Source organism: Lithobates pipiens, unplaced genomic scaffold (assembly GCF_037356315.1).
Source record: "Lithobates pipiens isolate NorthernLeopardFrog02 unplaced genomic scaffold, aLitPip1_a1.2 Scaffold_27, whole genome shotgun sequence".
NCBI lineage: Eukaryota > Metazoa > Chordata > Amphibia > Anura > Ranidae > Lithobates > Lithobates pipiens.
Window position 1 is genome coordinate 156,851,062 of NW_027507788.1, and position 22,421 is coordinate 156,873,482.

Sequence of the window (22,421 nt, forward strand, 5' to 3'; positions counted from 1 at the left end):
ATGTCGAATAGGTTCTGGGGAGCTTGGGTGGCGCAGCGGAAGAGACGCTAGCAGTGGAAAAGGAGGAGTCAGCCGAGGAGGAGAGGGAGGAGGATGGAGTAGGGGGAGGAGGAGAAGAAGAGCCAGGCCTGCATGCAATCCGTGGCGGTAAAACCAAATCTACACGGGTGCCACGAGTTACATGCTTGACGGCCATCAGAAGGTTCACCCAGTGGGCAGTAAAAGTGATATACCTTCCCTGCCCGTGTTTGCTAGACCACGTGTCTGTGGTCAGATGTATCTTGGCACTGACACTGTGTGCCAGAGATACATTCACTTGCCGCTGAACATGGCCATATAGCTCTGGGATGCCCTTCTCTGAGAAATACTTCCTTCCATTGTGGGGTTCCAATGGCCACAAATTTTCGAAAAGGCCTCCGAGTCCACCAGCTTATATGGCAGTAGTTGGTGGGCTATCAGTTCTGACAAGCCAGCCGTCAACCGTTGGGCAAGAGGGTTATCCGGCGTCATCATTTTTTTACGCTCAAACATTAGGCCCATGGAAGCCTGCCTTTTTGCAGAAAAACGTGAGCTTGGCGTGATGGAAGGTGGAGTGGAGGACAATTGTGAGGAGAGAGGAGAAGGAGAAGTAGAAGACGAGGCTGGACAGTGAGAGCCTGGAGTGTGGCTTTGTGTGTTCCGTTGCTCCCACTGGGCTCGGTGATGGCTGCTCATGTGCCTTCTTAAGGCGGTCGTCCCTAGGTGAGTGTTGGGCTTACCGCGACTAATGCGTTGACTGCAAAGATTGCAGATGGCAACACTATTGTCAGCAGCGGACACGTTAAAAAAAGCCATGTGACTCGCTCCTGATACATTAGCAGTCTGCTTTGTCCCTCCTGTGCAATGTAAGTTATTCCTGCTTCTCCTCCCTATCTGCTGGTCCATATCTCCCTCTGAACTCCCCTCCTCTTCCTCTCTTGTGGGCACCCACGTGACATCACTAGACACGTCATCATCTACGTCACCTTCCCCACCGCTATAAGTAGAGATCTCGGAGTAGGCAGCAACACCGGGGACCAACCTCCTCCTTGGGCTGATCTGGGTACTGTCGTCAGACTGCTGAGTCGCGGTTCTTGCTACCTCCACTTCCCGATCCAATGCCAAGAGTGGCTGCACATCAGAAATGTCTTGATATGGATCGGAAAATAATTGCTGTGACTCAAGCGGAAGGTATGTGGTGGTGGTGGTGGTGGTGTTGTTGGTGGTAGTGTCTTTGGGGGTGCACATAGCAGAGAGTGAAGAAGAGGGTGCAGATCGAGAGGATGAGGAGGATGCAGAAGAGTAAGGCTGAGTGAGCCACTCAACCAAGTCTGGTGCGTCCTTTAAAGTAATTGAATGCACATTCTGCAACTTCCGACTTTGGCTCAAGCCTGTTGTTCCTGCCCTACCCCTACCACCCCTGCGGAAGGGCCTGCCTCTTCCTCTGCCTGTCATTTTTTAAATGACCCTGTGACAAAACTCTCAGTCCCTATACTGATAAAGGACTGCTGCAGAATAAGGCAGCAGTCAGCAGTAGTGCACCTCAACCCTATATATTGTGGACCTATACCAGTCCTTAAAGTGGAGGGCCACCCTGAAAAAATTTTTTTTTTAAAAATGACAAAAAAATCTAAAAAATAAAAAAATGAAAAAAAAATTTTTTTTACTTACCAGAAATGCCTGTTGCTAGGCACATAATCCTAATCTTCCTCTTCCTCCTCAGCGGAGATCTTCTGTCTTCTCTCTTCGTCGCGGCGTCTTCTGGGTAATGGGTCGCGCTGTGTTCTGGGAACTGTGTGTTCCAGAACACAGCACGTCCCATTCAGAAAGCGCTGCGGGCAGGGCCGCTGATAAGCCAGTACAACTGGCCCTGTTATACCGGGCCTGGCCACCAGGGGGGGCCCGAGCAATCTGAACAGATTGCAGAAGAAAAAAAAAAAAAAGTCTTTCTGCAACTCCCCGTCCGCTCCTCCCTCAGCAGCTGTTCAACTGCTCAATGAGCACTCACTGGGGCTAAACATCTCAGAGGCAGAAAGGTGGAGCCTGACACTGAGATCTTGTAGTTTGAGTGGGCGGGAGGGGGTGTGGCCGGCTTGGAGGATGGTCGTTCCTGGCTTCTTCTGGTGTGCACACATGAGCTGCATTATGGTGGTAGTGGATCTGGATTCTCAGGGGACTGCAGGTTAGCCCAGTCACATTAACTGCAATGTAAAGTCTAATGTCTGCTTTTCATGTAGCACAGCTGTCCTGACTGTGAGAAATTGGGTTTTATACTGCACTGCCATATTTCTCACAGAAGTGCTGCATGAAAAAGGAGATGCCATCAATGTCAGCAAACCCCACTTTTTATTCTATTTAAATCACTGGATCACACCATGCCTGGAGCTGAATCACACAGGAATGCACTGTGCGTTCCTGTGCAATTCACATGCAAGTCTGTGCAGTGCAATTTCAAGCTCATTCATTTTGAATGGGCTAAAATTGCAATGCACCAAAAGTAGCATATGCACTACTTTTTAAAATGCGATGTAACCAGATCACATGATCCAGGGCTGGCAGGGGCAGGGCAAACACACTACGTTTGCAAACCTGCGTTTTGAGGTGTCATTGACTTTTTATTGACACCTGGTGCAGATCACAAAAGCAGTGCATTTTGCGTGCAGGTTGAATTTTACAGGAATCCACAGCACATTTATTCGCAATTCTGATGCAGCCATGGTGTGAACCGCTCCCTTAGACATATTACTTCTCATTAAAAGTTTAGAATATTATTATTTTTTTTGAACCACTTCAGCCCTGGAGGATTTTACCCCCTTCCTTACCAGAGCACTTTTTGCGATTCGGCACTGCGTCGCTTTAACTAACAGTTGCGCGGTCGTGCGATGTTGCACCCAAACAAAATTGACATCCTTTTTTTACCACAAATAGAGCTTTATTTTGGTGGTATTTGATCACCTCTGCGGTTTTTATTTTTTGTGCTATAAACAAAAAAAGAGCGAAAATTTTAAAAAAAAAACCACAATATTTTTTACTTTTTGCTATAATAAATATCCAATTTAAAAAAAAAAAAAAAAAAAAATTTTCCTCAGTTTAGGCCGATATGTATTCTTCTGCATATTTTTAGTAAAAAAAAAATCACAATTAGTGATTATTGATTGGTTTGTGCAAAAGTTATAGCATCTACAAAATAGGGGATGGATTTATGGTATTTTTTTTTTCTTTTTTTCTTACTAGCAATGGCGGTGATCTGCAATTTTTTTTTCATGACTGCGACATTATGGAGGACACATCGGACACTTTTTTTGACACATTTTTGGGACCATTCACATTTACACAGCGATCGTGCTATAAAATTACACTGATTACTGTGTAATTGTGACTGGCAGGGGAGGGTTTAAAACCAGGGGGCGCTGCTGGGGTTAATATGTTCCCTATGGGAGTGATTCTAACTGTGGGGGGAGGGGACTCGCAAGGGGAGGAAACCGATTGGTGTTCCTCAGCACTGGGAACACACCATCGGTCTCCTCTTCACTGACAGGACGTGGATCTGTGTGTTTACGTACACAGATCCACAGTCCTGCTGTGTACCGAGGCAATCGCGGGTGCCCGGCGGACATTGCGTCCGCCTTGCACATGCACCGGGTCCCAAGCGATGCCGCGGGTGCGCGTGCCGCCGGCGGTGCTCGTGCGCCCCCTAGACGGCCAGGAATCAGAGGACATCATATGACTCCCACCCAGGATGGGAGACAAGCATGTACTGGCCATTGGGACTACCGGGAGTTTCCCGATGGGCCAATGGCTCAGTGGGCCACTCTGATGCAAGGGGGCTGGTGATGGGACACTATGATGCAAGGGGGCTGGTGATGAGACACTCTGATGCAAGGGAGTGCTGATGGGACACTCAAAATGTAAGTGGGCTGGCCCCGATGAAGTCCAGGGCCAAATTTCTGTCCCAGTCCAGCCCTGATGGGAGATCCTATCTGTGGGCGTCATATGTCTATAGGCCGGGGCTGAAGTGGTTAAAATGGGCTTAGCTGACATGGCATCTTCTTTTTCATGTAGAACTGTTTGACTGTGACAAATTGGACAGTGCAGTTATGAACGCAGTACAGTATCATCTGCATCCTACACCCAGTCATCTTAGACTAACCACACCTAATAATTAAGCGTAATTTAAACCATGTCCATTTTCCAGCTAGCGCATATTTTTTAATTGGCCACGCCCACAATTTTACCTTTATGTATACCCTAGCCTCTCTGTAGAGGGGCGGGGCCAGGGGTGGGGCTTAAGGAGGGACCAGGGGAGGGGCTAAAGGGGGCCCTGTCAGGTAGGCTGTACAGGGCCCCATGATTTCTATCAGCGGCCCTGGCTGCGGGACTCGCGCATGAGCAGTAGCTGCGGGACTCGTGCATGCGCAGTAGTAAACGGGCAGTGAAGCCATAAGGCTCCACTGCCTGTTTCCCTTAGAGGGAATGGCGGCGCCGGGACCCGAGAGCCGAGGGACGGGTCGGCCTCGGGCGGCCGACATCGCGGGCGCCCTGGACAGGTAAGTGTGTTTATTAAGTCAGCAGCTGCAGTGTTTGCAGCTGATGACTTTTTTTTTTTTTTTTTTTAAATGGCCCTCCTCTTTAAGGATTAGCAGACTGTACTTCATTCAACCCTATGTACTGTAGTACACTATGCCTTACCAGTCCTTTTAAGGACCTTTGTGGAACTAGTAGGTTATGATTAGCAGACTGTACCTCAGTCCCTATACTGATAAAGGACTGCTGCAGAAAAGGGCAGCAGTCAGCAGTAGTGCACCTCAATCCTATATATTGTGGACCTATACCAGTCCTTAAGGAATAGCAGACTGTACCTCACTCAACCCTATGTACTGTAGTACACTATACCTTACCAGTCCTTATAAGGACCTTTGTGCAACTAGTAGGTTGTGATTAGCAGACTGTACCTCAGTCCCTATACTGATAAAGGACTGCTGCAGAATAGGGCAGCAGTCAGCAGTAGTGCACCTCAATCCTTTATATTGTGGACCTATACCAGTCCTTAAGGAATAGCAGACTGTACCTCACTCAACCCTATGTACTGTAGTACACTATACCTTACCAGTCCTTATAAGGACCTTTGTGCAACTAGTAGGTTGTGATTAGCAGACTGTACCTCAGTCCCTATACTGATAAAGGACTGCTGTAGAATAGGGCAGCAGTCAGCAGTAGTGCACCTCAATCCTTTATATTGTGGACCTATACCAGTCCTTAAGGAATAGCAGACTGTACCTCACTCAACCCTATGTACTGTAGTACGCTATACCTTACCAGTCCTTATAAGGACCTTTGTGCAAATAGTAGGTTGTGATTAGCAGACTGTACCTCAGTCCCTATACTCATAAAGGACTACTGCAGCAGTCAAGTATAATATTCTTTCTATATTTGGAAGAAAGAATATTATACGTGTACAAGTCTATTACCATACCAGTCCTGAAAAGAACCTTTGTGGACCTAATAGTAACAGCTACTGATTAAACTGACTGTCCCTCACTGCCACACATAGCTTCCTGCCTGTCCCTATTTAAACTGACAAAACACAGGCTCCTGCAACAAGAACTTGAATAGCACTCAAAACTATATCCTGTACTACTTTACCATACCAGTCCTGAAAAGGACTTTTGTGGACCTAATAGTAACAGCTAATGATTAAACTGACTGTCCCTGCTGCACACAGCGTCCTGTCCCTCTCTCAGCCCTGACAAAAGACAGGCTGCTGCAACAATGACTTGAATAGCAGTGCCTCAAACCTATATCCTGAACTACACCTAACACCTATACCATACCAGTCCTTAAAAGAACTTTTGTGGACCTAATAGCTAGCGATTTGGGTCACTGCAGTCTCTCCCTGCTCCACACAGCAACCTCTCCCTATAGTGACATACGAAAGAATGTAAAATGGCCGCCGGATCGGGTCTATTTATAAGTTAGGGAGAATGTCCAAGTGTCCATGTGCTGTAATGTCTCAATTGGCTGTCCTGTACCACATGATGGATGTGTCATCATAGGTCAAAGTTCTTTTACACAGTAAACACGGAAGTCCGCCGGGCGAACAGCGGCAATAGTCCGCCGATCGGGCGGACCGCGAACAGCCGAAATTCGCCGCAAACCGACCGCCGGGCGAACCGTTCGGCCACCCCTAGAGTGCAGCACGAACTGCACTCCTGTGATCCACAGGTGAAGTACAGTTAAAGTGCTCCATTACCCTCCACCTACTCAACTCAAAATCATTACTCCCCCTATACTGGAAATGACAGACTGTACCTCCCATAAAACTTTAGTACCAAATCTTAGCCCACATCTGTAAATTGGAAGACCTTACGCATGAGTTATGCCAGTCCTCATCCTATTTTTGCAACATATGGGCATGTTGGTTGGCCTTTAAGTCCACTCTCCGTTACTTATAGAGTATGGCCTCTAACACCTCTGAAAGCCATTAAAGTGGATGTAAACCCTAAAAAAAAAAAAAAAAAAACCCTGCAAAACAAAGGCATAATGAGTTAATTACTAGCTCATTATGAATTACTTCCCTGAGATCGAAGCCCCTGCAGCGGTCCTCTTTCACCGCTCCGGCGGCCGACATCACTCCTGGAGTTACTTACGGGTATCGTAGGCTCTGGCACTGTGATTGGCCGGAGCCGCGATGACGTCACTTCCCGCGCATGCACACAGGAGCCGCAGGTAACGGCACATACGTGCCGTTGCTTCAGTTTGCTTCAGTGCACATGTGCCAATGACATTGGCACATGCAAATACAGGAGATATCCAGTGTAGCTACAGGTACGCCTAATTATAGGGGTTTTTTGTTTAGGGTGGAGAGGGGGGTTATTGTTTAGGGTGTAGAGATGGGGAGGGGTTTTTTGTTTAGGGTGGGGAGGGGGGTTACTGTTTAGGGTGGAGAGATGGGGAGTGGGGTTTTTGTTTAGGGTAGAGAGATGGAGAGGGAGTTATTGCTTAGGGTGGAGAGGTGGGAGGGTTTTTTTTTTGTTTAGGGTGGTGATATCGGGAGGGGGTCATTGTTTAGGGTGGAGAGGTAGGGAAGGGGTTTCTTGTTTAGGATGGAGAGGTGGGTTATTGTTTAGGGTGGGAGGTGGTGAGGTTTTTTTTTGTTTAGGATGGAGAGGTGGGGAGGGGGGTTATTGTTTAGGGTGGAGAGGGAGCTATTGTTTAGGGAGGAGAGATGGGGAGGGAGTTTTTGTTTAGGGTGGATAGATAGGGAGGGAGTTATTGTTTAGGGTGGGGAGTTTTTTTTTCTTTAGGGTGGCAATATGGGGAGGGGGTTATTGTTTAGGGTGGAGAGGTGGGGGGGGGGTTTGGTTTAGGATGGAGAGGTGGGGAGGGGGGGTTATTGTTTAGGGTGGAGGTGTGGGGAGGTTTTTTTTGTTTGCATATATATAGGAAGGGAGGAAATGCAGGAAGGGAGTGGGAGGGGGGTATTTGGGAACCCCACAGCTGCCAATCACTGCCTGCACTACAACACCTAGCAGACCTGCCCTCCCCTCTCCAAGAAGTTCTGCAGCAGCTGAGACACTTAGGGAAATTTAGCAGAGGTGGGGAGAAGCAAAGCCTGGCTCAGTGCAGGACACACTACTCACCAGGCAGATCAATCACCCAGCAGCTGCCCGCAGAGGAGAAGCACATAGCCTGGAGGACACAACAAATGGATCTAAGGGGGAGGGGCGTGGTTGGCACGGGAGAGGCGGGACCAGCATGGGAGGGCGCGGGGCCAGGGTCAGCGTGGAAGGGGGCAGGTCCACTGCGGGGAAGGGAAATTCCACTGACAGCTGAAATGTCATTGGTTGTTAAAGAGAAAGTAAACTCTGCATTTTAAACTGCTTTTTTCATACTATGTAACATGGTATAGTATTTACAGTCATTGCCCAGTATAAAGGATGGAAAAATGCTTGTTACTTACTCTTTTTTATCTTTTTTAATTATTGCTTGTTTCGGGAATCGGCAGGGCCACCTTAGGTATTGTTTAGTGAGTATCCTGCGGACATCATTTCCACCCTTCCTTCGGTTTCCTTGTCAAAATCTCGTGCATGTGCCATCCTGTGCTTAAAAGTCTATAGGATTCCCTGGTTTACTGTGAATGCTGCTGGCTACCTTACCAGCGCATGCGCTCTGAAGGTATGGGCACCCAGGCCGTTCCTTCAGAGTCCTGTTTTGTAAACGGCGGCGGGAGTGACATCATCAAGGCTCCAGCCAGTCACACAGCCGGAGTCCGCAAAGCTTAGAGGAAGATGGGTGAAGATGGAAGCCTTGTCGGCGGTGACAGCTCACCGCTGGGAGGGCTTCATTCTAAGGTAAGTTTCACGTAATGTGCTAGTATGTGATGCATTTAACTTTACCTTAAAAGTACAAAGCAATAGAGAGCGCACACCAACCCTAGTGCATTAACGTTTATTAAATCTAATAAGTAAGTAAAAAGCCAAGTATCACACTCACAGATTGCCGAATTTGTTGTAGCATTGAAATCAGAAGCCTCCACGGCTGCCTCATCTCCAGATTTCCTGCTCCCTGTAGCGGCTTACAGCGGAGATAATCAGGCTTTCAATTCGCCTGCTTGCTATGAGTACACAATCCCTCTCTCCACGTCTCACATGCACGGACCAGCCAGCTGTGAATGACGTCACTCGCGGCCAGGGGGCGGATCTCTCGGCGTGTGTGCTGACTCCTAGGCTCTGTACTCATAGCAAGCAGGCGAATTGAAATGTAATAAACGTTAATGCACTAATGCACTAGGGCTGGTGTGCGCTCTCTCTTGCTTTGTACTTTTTAGAATTGTCTGCCACCCAGTGGATTTCAGAAAGAGCAGCAACGCCCAGAGTGGATTCAATACTTTTTAGATGCATCTCAGTGGAACTGGATAGGTGGGGACAGTGCCGTTCTTGATTTGGATATATAATTTTGCATTTAACTTTACCTTGCAGATTATGAAAAAAAGCACAAATCGGTTTACTACCGCTTTAATAAGACACAGAAGTTGAATCCAATGCAAACTTACTTCCGATAATTGCAGTACAGAGGATGTTTTAACAATCTTTTGGAGTATAAGAAGACAATGACTTTACTAAGCCCTGTCTCTGTGAAATACTTATAGTGACTGAGGGAACATGGAAGAACTTTGAGGGCCTTGCCAGGATTGAACTAACTAGCACTAAATGGGAGGGGAGGAAAGGGGGAAAATCCAAAATCACATAGTAAACACTTTTTGTAATGGCCCAAAAATGTCAACATACTACAAAACCATAATAGTCTGAGGCAGTTCAATACAACACAGAAAAAAAAATACATACACATGGGGCATAACAGTAAAAGCCCAAATGTATTTATTATTAAATGATTTATTATATTTTTCTTCTACTGTAGCATTATGTTCTATTTTGTGTACATTGGTGGTATACAATCTCAGTCAAATTCGGTTTCATTGTAGATTGTAACATAACAATATGCAGAGAAGGCCAAGGGCGACCATTAAATCATTTTTTTCCATAGAAACAAATGAATTCTCCGGTAAGAAATAAAGCATATTCCATTAACATAATTTAAATAGGAGGATGGAGCTATGGGGACTTCCATTCCCAACTGGCTCTTTCAGGCAGCCACAATACCAGGCAGATGTAGGAGCGTTTATGTATACGACTGATGCTCTTAGGGCTGGTTAAAATTGATGGCCGTGGGAAGGGGGGAAGGGGTCGTAAAGGTAAAAACAGGGGGTCGAGCTGCAATTTTACTGCCCCGTAACTAGCCACCTGAATACAGATACGCATTTGCTCAGGGCTGTATACATGCCACGATCACAATGCTTTGCTTCACAGCCATGGCAACAATTAAACCCCCTATTACCCTGTTTCCCCTAAAATAAGACCTAGTGTGATTGTCGGTTTTGGCTGAAATATAAGCCCTACCCCCCAAATAAGCCCTACTCTGTTTCCTCAAAAATAAGCCCTACCCTCAAAAGAAGACCTACAAGGACTTTAACTAGGGCTTATTTGGGGGGTAGGGCTTTTATTGCAGCTATCACCGACAATCACACTAGGTCTTATTTTAGGGGAAACAGGGTATGTTTTTTGTCATACTGCACTTCAAGTAAATGGGGCTGCAACCACCTTACAACCGCTTGAAATGTATGTGTTTGCGGCACAATGAGTCCTCATTTTGAGGGTTAAAACAGGCAGTGAGGGGGCGACATATCGCTTCCTTACTGCCTGTCAAACGCCCTCTGAAAAGCAGTCCACTTCAGATTGGTTTTCAGAGGGGCGGCAAAAATAGCCACATGTGTGAACAAGCCCCTATTTTTTTAATATAAAGATGTCTTGTATATTAAATCTACTAATATATATTGTACATACCACGGCAGAACCAGTAGTGAAGATTCATCATTGGAAACCTCAAAGAATCATCTGCAAAGGCCATGTCCTCCTTGTCAGAGTAATATGAATTTGAATATTCTCTGGAATCCATTCCATGTATATGATAGAATCTATGTGTTGAGGAATCCATCGTTCTACAATGCTGAACAGTGAACAGACCTTATTTTACCTCTTTGGTATCTACTTTCTATTATACAATACTAATGCTGATATTCAATTTAAAGTCATCTGGAATAAGACAGCAAATTCATTAGCATGTAATTCAATATCATCAAGAAACTATTATTTATTTTCCCAGAACAGTCATGAGGATCCACCTGACCGAGGGATGATCTCCGCATGGGTTTAAATATGTTTATATTTCAATATAATATCTGCAAGTGTAAAATTTTTGTAAGAATTAAAAAATAAATCCATCAAAATAAAAATACAAGAAGAAAGACTAAAGTAAAAATGTGTTGACCAATGTAACTAGATGCCACCTGAAATGAGGACTGTAGTCCCTGATCTGCATTCATGTCCTAAATAATAAAACAAAGATGAGGATGACAGGTAGATGTACCGACATTGATAGAAAGTTAGATATGCAAGTTTGCAAGGATGGCATAGAGACAAGGAACAGGTGAATGTCAAAGTCCTTAATATTATAACACCAGCACATTTTGCAGATGTTCAGGGTCAATAAAACAAATTAAGACTTTTTAGGTATTGTAAGGTGCGCCTCCCTCCTTAGCTCGAGTTGGACTTTAGTGACCACTGGAAAGCCCTTTCAATCGATTGGGTAAAATCAGACAATCACACGACTTGAGGATTATCATGACTACGAGTTCTTTATTTCCTGTATACTACTTTTTATGTGCTTCAAATTGCATTGTCAGCCAATCAGGTTTAGACAAGACATTCAAGACATTTGACCAATCATGAAACATTAACATCTAGTGCGTCATACAATAAGCCGAGTTTTTTAGGGGAATTCTGTATAAAGGTCTCCAGACATACAGACATATATTTATATAAATTACCTTAAGAAATCATCTATAATTAAACCACATAGCTTCATTTCACCTTATGAATATTTCCTACTTCCTATAAATTCTAACAGCTAGCTCTGACCACAGATGCATCCTGTTTCTTGCAGACTTCAGAAGTAACTTGCAAAGCATGGTGTTTTACTAAACTTCAGTAAATATCTGTTCAAGCAGCTAAATGTAATAAGACGAGTTTAAACTTAAAGGGTGACTCTCCCTACCCTTACAATCCCTCCTCTGATCATGAAGGACGAAGTCCTTTCTTGATCATTCTCAGAACCACCTATGTTCTGAGTAGAACATAGCCATGGCTCTGTCTGGGTCTGAAGTGGAAGGTTTGATTTTGGTAATTCTACCCATTTAGACAAAATACAATCTTAATGGTGGCATAAATTGCAATTCCCAGGATAAGTATGATGATGAGGATCATTCCTACTTTCTTAAAGAAATTCATGATACTATCCCAGAACGAACCAAACCAACCTCCCACTCCAGAAAATGGATTCCAGGAGTCTCCCAGACGTCTCATTCGGTCCTGTAATTTCACCCTTTCATCATTGTGTCCCTTTATATGTTGCTAACAATATGATTGCTGTTATATTACATGTCCCATCCCTCCTCTGGATGCGATACTCAGTTGTTGCTGCAATTTGTGCTTTTGACATTATATCTCCTGTCTGTACACAGCAGGGATAATTATAACTCATTCCTGTAAATGTTGCTCTACCCCTGACCCCTATACTGTTATTCCTACTCATTCCGCATGAAGATGTAACCCAGCACCCAAAAACAGTTAATAAGAATACCTTCATGGTTAATGCAATTGACAAAATAAGAATAACTTTAACATTGCACCTTCTGGGCTTTGTGAATTGGGGCTTGGGGGACCCTAGAAGGAAGGCAGCTTAGCTGTGGGATAAAGGGGGTCTGTGGGGCTGGAGGGGAGAGGGGCAGGGAGTGATGGGATCAGAGTCTCTTCGGATCCGAATGGAGGAGGGGGGGTGGCAGGGAGTGGTTGTGTCAGAGTCTCTTCGGAGCCGTTTGGTCCTGGCTTTGGGTCCATCTCTGGTTCTTGCTGCTGTGGCACTTTTTTTATCCTTGATGCGTGGATCCATTGCGGGCTTTGCTCGGTCATAATTGCGGTCCTGGAGACCTTGAGGACTTCAAATGGACCTTGGAAGACAGGACCTGGTTGCTGACGGACTGCAAGTTGTTTGATCAACACTTTGTCTCCTGGTATGAAGGGGTGCCTGGGCTCTGTGGAAAGAGGAGAGAAAGTGCCAGCAACCTTATCATAGTTTTCAGTAAGGCTACTTACCAAATGTTTCAGGTGCTCTTCCTGTAAGGAAAATAAGTTAGACTCCTCACCTATTTTAGGGGCTTTTGTGCTGGCCTACCCATTAGGTTTTCAAAGGGAGAGAGACCTGTCCTGGCATGAGGGGTGGTCCTTATCTGGAAGAGTACCCCTGGCAAGAAATTAAGCCAGTTCTTCATTGTACCCTATGTGGCCTTCCTTAGCGTGTCCTTAATGTTCCTGTTCATCCTTTCCACTACTCCTGCACTCTGTGGATGGTAAGGAATGTGGAACTTCCATATCCCCAAAACTTTCACTAACTCTTGGGAGAGTTTTGCTGTGAAAGCGAGCCCCTGGTCAGAGTATATGGTAGCAGGTAAACCAAACCTACTGATCCAATGATCTTCTGGGATCCCTATGACTCCCTCCTTGTTTGACCACAATCCATCCGGATTGCGTGTCAAACCTGCATGAACCCAGCAATCCATGTCTTTGGGTTGTGCTTTTCTTTGTACAAGGTATCCTGTTGGCTGCTCTGTCAGCTAAATTGTTACCTTTAGTAGTTTTTGTTTTGTCAAAAGAATTGCCTTTCACTCTTATAATATTAACTTTGGATGGTAAATGGAGTGCTTGCAGGAGGTTTTCCACCCATTTTTGGTTGGCAATTTGTTTGTTGTCTGCAGTTTTAAACCCCCCATTAGTCCAGATCATTCCATAATCATGGGCCACGTTGAAAGCGTATTTGCTGTCAGTTTAAATGTGTAAATGTTCACTTCCTGTCCCTGAAATAACTGGCATGCTCTAGTTAAGGCATGTAGCTCAGCTTGTTGTGCTTAACTGGTCAGGCAAAGTAACTACTGCATACCCTGTTTTGTACGTGCTATCTGAGGGCCTGGAACAACTTCCGTCAACAAAAATGTCTTAAAATTCAGGGTTGAGAGTGTCAGTCTTGGTGAAGTTGTATTAGTCAATTCTTTAGAACAGTCATGGGTGGGAGTGATTGCACTGGATCTCTGAGCTGTCATGTGTTGAGTTGACATGTTTTGTAGAAGATGCACTACAGTGTGTATGGTACCAGAAGTGGGGTACAGCCATTGAACCAGGTAAGCTTTCTTTAAAATTACTTTTTATAAGTCTTTTTGAGAAGCTTACCTGTTTTGATGCTGTACCTAGAACACTTGATGTACTTGATGGTGGGTTTCAAGACAATGATATAATTTGTCTCTGTCTTTGAAAGAAGGTAGCTCACTCAGTTAAGGAGTTATAAGTGTTGATACCCTCGCTAGGTTGGCCGGGGTCAGGAATAAGATAAAAAATCCTCGCTAGGATGGCTGGGATAAAGCATAAGAATATAGACAAATAATTGAAAATTTAAGTTTTCAATTACAAAGGACTGGTCACTGGAAACCTCTAAAATTAATGTCAGGACATTGTCCTGGGTATTTGTTGGCAGGACGCTGCCCTGAGTGTTTAACAGGCTTATTATTTGTATACAAATAATCTCAAACCTATTTGGTTGCTAGTGTTGATGATGGTTATTATCACAAGGTGGGAAAGGGGTCTTATGTTCCGTGAAGGTGCACCACAGATACAAACATTAAGGTTTAATATATATAATAATTTTGTGTTTCAAGAAGGTTTAACTGTTAAAGGTGTCAGGAGTATCATTGAATTCAGAACACGTGAACAATTTATAGTCTGTCCAAAATCATTAAGAGTGTGTTCTGCAACTGATGTATATAAATAGAAGTCATATTATAAGTTAAAGTATAAGAATTGAACATGGAAAATCAGCTGGGTAAGGGAGGTCCAGGAGGTAAGCTGGAACAGCCCACCCCATTTGATTTCGTGTTGGGAAATTATGGAAAACATTGTACTGAACCCTTTTGGGCAAACATACTATCCAGAGCTCATATTCTTCAAGTTTCAGGTTTAACTACTGACGGCCCTTGTTGCCTAGAGGATTGGGAGGAGGTTACTAAAATTTGTGGGCAACACAAACAGTACAATTATCCACCATTTCCCCATAATAATGATTACATGATTGAATGTTATAAAGCATGGTCTAAAACATTGAAGGAATATAGAAAACAGTTCCCTCATCCCCTAGATGCATGCCCCCTGTCCCTTACGTAATGACCCCCATTTTATCACTGAGAACTATACCGAGGTACACTTCTGGTACCATTTGTAAGGTGCGCCCCCCTCCTTAGCTCGAGCTAGACTTTAGTGACCACTGGAAAGCCCTTTCAATCCATTGGGTAAGATCAGACAATCACACGACTTGAGGATTATCATGACTACGAGTTCTTTATTTCCTGTATACTACTTTTTATGTGCTTCAAATTGCATTGTCAGCCAATCAGGTTTAGACAAGACATTCAAGACATTTGACCAATCATGAAACATTAACATCTAGTGCGTCATACAATAAGCCGAGTTTTTTAGGGGAATTCTGTATAAAGGTCTCCAGACATACAGACATATATTTATATAAATGACCTTAAGAAATCATCTATAATTAAACCACATAGCTTCATTTCACCTTATGAATATTTCCTACTTCCTATAAATTCTAACAGCTAGCTCTGACCACAAATGCATCCTGTTTCTTGCAGACTTCAGAAGTAACTTGCAAAGCATGGTGTTTCACTAAACTTCAGTAAATATCTGTTCAAGCAGCTAAATGTAATAAGACGAGTTTAAACTTAAAGGGTGACTCTCCCTACCCTTACAGGTATCACGGAACGTCCCACATTCCGCTTGAGTGCTTCAGAGAGCAAAAAATAAAAGAAAATAGGCGCAGGGATGGCATGACAGTGCTGGACCGCACAGTTAGGCTGATTTAAGAAGTGTTGCCCCTTTTAAGGAAAGGGGAGGAGCCGGGAGAGGGAGGCGCTCTGGGTCTTAGTAAGCTAAGGAGAAAGGGGAAGTGACATCAGTTCAGAGCTGCGGAGGAAACGGTTGAACGGTTCACCCTCACTGCTCACCTCTCCCTATCTCTACAGCAGCATGGCGGCGATGGAGGGCTCCATAGCCCAACTGAGAGCGGCTGTTGCCGCACAAGGCACGGACTGGCTGCAGGCGCAATTAGCAGGCAGACGGCGGAGCGGCAATGAATGGGGGGTGGAGGTGACACCTCGTGGATCGTTCCCTGCCGAGGGGATGCTCCATCTCATGTGCCTTCTTTGAAATGTTCATCTCCTTCTTGGAATGGGCAGTACGGGATGTTTCCAGTATCAATTCGGTCATTCACTACTTAGATGACTTATTATGTGTCAGCCCGGTGGGTTCCAACATCTGCGCCGTCCTATTGGGGACTTTACAACATAACGTTTCGGGGTCCCGTTAGCTCCAGAAAAAACAGAGGGCCCCACAACAACCATTACTTTCCTGGGAATTGAAGTAGACTCGATTGGGATGGAATGCCGGTTGCCAAGGGACAAACAAGAGAAGCTTAAAGCCGAGGTGCGAGGGACCATGGGTACATGCAAGTTACAACTACATCAACTACAATCCTTGCTGGGGAAGCTAAATTTTGCTTGCCGAATAATTCTCATGGGTAGGGTTTTTTTGCTGCCGGCTGGTGGGCACCCATTCACTTTGTGAGCCTCAACAAGGAACACAGAGAGGGCTTGTGGGTGTGGCAGGATTTCCTAGAGTCGTTCAACGGGAGCGCTCTTTGGATGTCAGGTCCCATCAGCAATTGTGATTTGGAGCTATTCTGCAGGCCCCACGGGGGTTTGGAGACTTTTTCATGGGACAATGGAGCACAGCTCGTTGGCCCCCAGCTTGGGGCGAGGCTGGGTTTTTGAGGAATCTGGTTCTTTTGGAATTGTTTCCAATTGTAGGGGACATGGAAATTTGGGAGGAATCCTTCCGCAATCTGAAGGTCCATCTTAACTGCAACAATGTAGGGGTGGTTCAGGGGTTAATCGGCTTTCGACGGCATCCATGCCAGTGGTCAGGTTGTTGCGACATCTGGTTCTACGCTACTTGCAAGTAAATGCATTCATTTACGCTGTACACTTACCAGGGGTTGAAAACACTTTGGCTGACGCTTTGTCTCGTTTTCAGTGGGACAGGTTCCTGGAGTTGGCACCAGAAGCGGAACAATACGGGGTCGCCTGTGCCGACTGGATGTGGAAAAATTGCCTTGGGAACTCAGCAAAGTGGATTCAGCGATCCGTGAGTACAGCTACTTGGAATGCCTACTCAAAGGTATGGCAGGCATGGTTTGCTTGCTTGAACAGGCTTGGAATGGCCTCAGAGGTTTATGAGGTAGCTCATGCAGTCCTCTATTTTATTAATATGGGACTGGAGAGGGGTATCTCAGCAGCTGCCATTGACTGCAAGTTGGCAGGTTTGGCCTTTCTTTTTAAGTTACAAGGGAAACGGGACCATAACAAAGATTTTTGGGTGAAACAAACGGTTAAAGGGTACAGGAGGGCGCACAAGAAGAGGGATGGGCGGTGCCCGGTCTCATTTGACATGTTACAGGTTTTGCATTCTAGTTTGAAAAAGGTCTGCAGCTTTCATGAATGTGCTTTATTCCGGGCAGCTTTTGCACTAGCTTTCTGTGGGGCGCTACGGATAAGCGAGCTGGTCAGTCCTTCAAAAAGGGTTCAAGGAGAGCTGTTGCTAGGGGATATAGAGTATTTTCAGGATTCATTTAGAATTTGGATCAGACGATCAAACCTGATCAGACCGGAAAGGGAATGCAACTCGAAGTGTTCAGGATTGCAGCGTCACGCATTTCCCCCGCTGGGGTGGTGGAATCCTTCCGGGACATGTGACCTGTAGCAGACTGTCTGGTTCCAAAGGCCAATGTGGCTAGCTCTTTCAATTAACCACTTATAGACCGCCCGTCGTCGTTATACGTTGGTACTTTGAAAATCAATATCATTGTTATGGCAGCAGTTAGCTGCCATAACCCTGGTATCCTTTTCTTCAGCGGGTGGTCCGCTTTCAGATAAAAGTGGTTTGTGGCAGATTCGATGCGTGATCACTTTTATAGGTGGTGGGAGAGGGCCCTCAGCTGCTTACAGGAGCCATCAGTAGTGGCGGAGGAAATTGGGTCCTCTCCCTGTCTTGGTATGGAGACAAGTGAGGGGGAGATGGCCCCACCTGTCTCCATACCATTGCAGGGCGGAAGCAATGTCAAAATGTCACTTTTAGTGTAAATATGAGACCTGAGGTCTTTTTGACCCCCATATGTCATATTTATGAGGTCCTGACATGCTTTTTTTTTCTATTACAAGGGATGTTTACATATTTTTGGTAATAGAAATCGCAATAAGCGTATATTGATTGATTTGCGCAAAAGTTATAGCATCTACAAAATAGAGGATAGATTTATGGCATTATTATTTTTTTTTTACTAGTAATGACAGCAACCTGCAGGTTTTTGAAATATTACAAAAAATATATATATATATTTTTTACACAAAGTTGTCAATTAAATTATATATTGCTCACACATGCTATGGGTATATGTGGAATTACACCCCAAAATCCATTCTGCTGCTTCTACTGAGTATAAGAACCAACCACAGCCTTCAGGATTCCAAAGGGCATAATTTGCTCATTTCACTGCCGCACTACCTATCACAGTTTCAGAGGCCCTGAAATTTCCGGTCTGGGACAAGGTTATCCAGCGCCCAGGGCAAAGATGCCAAACTGCGCCCCCCTTTCCCTTAGGGTTAGGGTCAGGGTGCCCCCTACCCCTGCAATAAACCATTGTGCCAGGGGCAACCGCCCCTCCTGCCTACCCCTTGTCCCGGCTCTGCTGAAATGTCAAGAGGGCACAACCCCCCCCCATTACCCCTTTTTGGAAGGTAGACACCCCAAGCTATTTTCTGAGAGGCATGTTGAGTCCATGGAAAATGTTATTCTTGTCACAAGTTTCTAAAACTTTTTTTTTACACAAAGTTGCCAATTTAATGATATATTGTTCACACATGCTATGAGTATATGTGGAATAATATCCCATAACACATTCTGCTACTTCTCCTGAGTATGGAGATACCACATGTGACATGTGAGAGACTTTTTGGCAGTCTAGCCATGTACACGCCCCCGAAGTCCAATGACCACTTTAAGGCTTTTGAAGGGTGTATTTCCTCATGTCACTTCCTCACTACCTATCACAGTTTCAGAGGCCCTGAAATGCCAGGATAGTACAAACGCCTCCCCAAATGTACCCTTTTTGGAAAGTAGCCACCCCAAGGTATTATGATAAGAGGCATGGTTGCAGATCTCATTTTTTGTCACAAGGTTTTGAAAAAGAAAAAAGAAAAGAAACAATACCTGTTTTCTTTCTTCATTTTGCAAAAAAATGTGACAACAAATGAGATCGGCAAAATACTCACTAATCCTTTTATCTAATTGCTCTCCAGCCATAGGGGGAATGCGAGATGCTTTTGTCTCAGTGAATCAATGGTGTATAGTAAGTTTATTTGTATATTCTTTGGCAACAGATTATGGAAATTTTTTTGATATATTTGTTACATACATAACGGATTTTGTCTAATCTATTATAGAGAATGTTACAATATTTCATCCCTGAAGAAGATTATACTGTTTGAAATATCAAAACGCGTTGGATGACCCGCTTATTCCGTTTCCACCAGCTTCTGGAGGTCTTGGAACTCATAAGTGGACAGTATCATTCTCTCACCAATCAATTGTTTTTAGATGCTATGTAGAATATGCAGTGCTTGTTCTATTCTCTTCTTTTTTGTTATGTACACTTTGACTATGTTAATAAATGTATATGTTTTTATAATTTTTTCTTCTTTGTATTGTTGCCTTTACAATCCCACTCAATAGTAGACATGGGCGTCGTCAAAAAATGTATTTTGTTTCTTTCCATTTTGTTCCGTACGAAAAATCAAAATTCGTTTACGAAATTCAATTCGGATTTGTACGAATTTTTGCTAGATTCGTAAACTTTTCGTTAAAATAACAAAAATTTGTTATGATGAATTTATCATTATGAGGGGCTCCCACCATCCCTGTGCTGTGCTGACTTTTTGGGTTTTTAACTTTTAGGTTTGTTAACTTTTCGTAAAAATTACAAATGTTCGTTATGATGAATTTATCATTATTAGGGGTCCCCACCATCTCTGTGTTGAGTTTCCAAGTCTGTACACTTGCTGTGTCCATTATGAGGGGTTCCCACCATCCCTGTGCTGTGATGACTGCCTCTGATTGGTGAACAAAACACCAGTCATGTTTCTGTTAATTTGGATCCGAAATTCCAAAATTCGTTACTGAAATTTCATATTACGTATGAAATTCGTGAGCATAGAAATTCCCATAGGGTTCCTACTATCCCTGTGCTGACTTCCTGGGGTTTTAACTTTTAGGTTCATTAAATTTTCGAAACAATTGCGTATTTTCGTTATGATGAATTTATCATCATGAGGGGTTCCCACCATCCCTGTGCTGTGATGACTTCCTGGGTTTTTAACTTTTAGGTTTGTTAACTTTTCATAAAAATTACAAATTTTCATTATGAATTCTGATCCGAAATTTGTAAACAAAATTTCGCATTTCGTACAGAATTCGTATGCATAAAAATTTGTATTTTGGATTTGTACAATGCAATGGATTAAAGATCAAGCAAAAATCATAGACGGCCGCAAACTGATACAACACATTTATTCGTGAATTAAAATCCGAAACAGTCAGTCCATGCTATGCAGAGGTAGCGGCAAATAGCTTATGCATTTCACACCGTGAGTTGGTGCTTAATCATAGCTAATGTAGCATGGTTTGACTGTGCATATAAATAGGGGTGAGTGGCCAATCGTAATGAATTTTCATTGAGGCCGCCCCCCCTGCACAATCAAAGCAAAATAAGGAACACATGGGGGAGAACCCAGAAGCAGGTGCAGGTATGTGAAATCCCATCAAGGAAATGTTCACAATCTGCATCTCCCTCAGAGGACATCCCACCTGAAACATAAAAAGTCATAAGTGAATCATGTTGTCATGACAAAATAAACGTATGAATGAAAACCTAAACCAATATCATGTCACATCACATAGAATAAAATTGAACTAATGATTACATATATTTCAACATAATATAAAATTATTGATATACAAATCTTAAATCGGTTTATATATAGGTCATGAACCATAAATAAAATCAAAATGTATGATTTAAAATACCTTATTTATCGGCGTATATAACACGCACTTTTTTCCCCTTAAAACCAGGGGAAAATTGCGGGTGCGTGTTATATGCCAATCCCCCGCTGATTGTGAGCAGAGGAGCGAGCCACCGAGATCATAGCTCAGTGCACCCGGCTAGACTTGGCTCCGTTCACAGTCATGCCCAGTCCTGCCCTATGATGGACATAACACAGGGACTGGACGTGAATGGGCGTGACTGTGAGCGGAGCCAAGTTTAACTGAGTACACTCGGCTATGATCTCGGCGGCTCTCGGCTCCACTCACAGTCAAGCCGAGTCCTGCAATTGGACCTGTGTTATGTCCATCATAGGGCGGGACTGCGAGAGGAGCAGAGAGCCACTGAGAGCCACCGAGTGCCGCCGAGATACACAGGACATCCGGCTCTGTATCTCGGCAGCGCCATTTTTAGACTGGAAAGCTGCAATGACACTGGAGCAAGGCTACACTGACAAGTCTGCAAATGACACTGGAGCAAGGCTGCAATGACAAGGCTGCAATGACAAGGCTACACTGACAAGGCTACACTGACACTGACAAGGCTGCAATGAAAAGGCTGCAAATGACACTGACAAAGCTGCAATGACAAGGCTGCAATGACACTGGGGCAAGGCCGCAATGACAATGACAAGGCTGCAATGACACTGGGGCAAAGCTGCAATGACACTGACAAGGCTGCAACGACACTGACAAAGCTGCAAATGACACTGACAAGGCTGCAATGACACTGATAAGGCTGCAAATGACACTGACAAGGCTGAAATGACACTGGACAAGGCTGCAGATGGACACTGATAAGGCTGCATTGATGGGCATTTAAATGTAAGTTTATTTCCTTTAAATTCCCTCCTAAACTTGGGGTGCGTGTTATACGCCGACACGTGTTATACGATGATAAATACGGTAGTTATTTGGAAAGATGTGTTTGTTTCAGTAACACATCCATACGGAGAATCACTTTAATTATATTGTAAATGTACTGTATTAAACACATAAACTCTCACTCGTATTAAGGGGGGGGGGGGGGCAAAAAAGAAAAGTGACTTTCGATCGATAAATGATGGACATGAGGCATACCCTTAATAGATATAACAAGAGAAAAGAACAATGAAAAATTAAAAATGAAAGAAAAATAATGAAGGAAAAATAATAACCTCATAGAGGGTATAGATGTATAATCATACAGCATGCATAATTTGCTTAATAGGTATACTGACTCACATTAGAATACGCAAAAGAATGAAGAATGAATGTTGATAAATTAATCGATCAGCAGAAAAATTCATAATATTGTTTATTATGTGAATCCTATCAATTAATAATTAACTCCTAATAATTCACAACATTCATGTCAAGTAGATCAGTTAATAACTAATGATATATAACATGAATATTTATATTTAAATTTCAGTGAGGGGAGAACTAGATCAGTCTAAAAGGGAACAAGAAAGTCAAGAT

At 44.0% G+C, this 22,421-nt stretch overlaps 1 protein-coding gene across 1 annotated transcript in view; it reads right to left on the reverse strand.

Moving 5' to 3' along the window:
- The window catches only part of LOC143933243 (nicotinamide N-methyltransferase-like), a 61,715-nt gene extending 51,146 nt beyond the window's left edge, over positions 1-10,569 (reverse strand). Inside the window, exon 1 of the mRNA XM_077456130.1 lies at positions 10,419-10,569. Within this exon, the coding sequence (XP_077312256.1) occupies positions 10,419-10,569 (151 nt within the window). The remainder of the gene's footprint in view (positions 1-10,418) is intronic.
- Between the last annotated feature and the right edge of the window lie 11,852 nt (positions 10,570-22,421).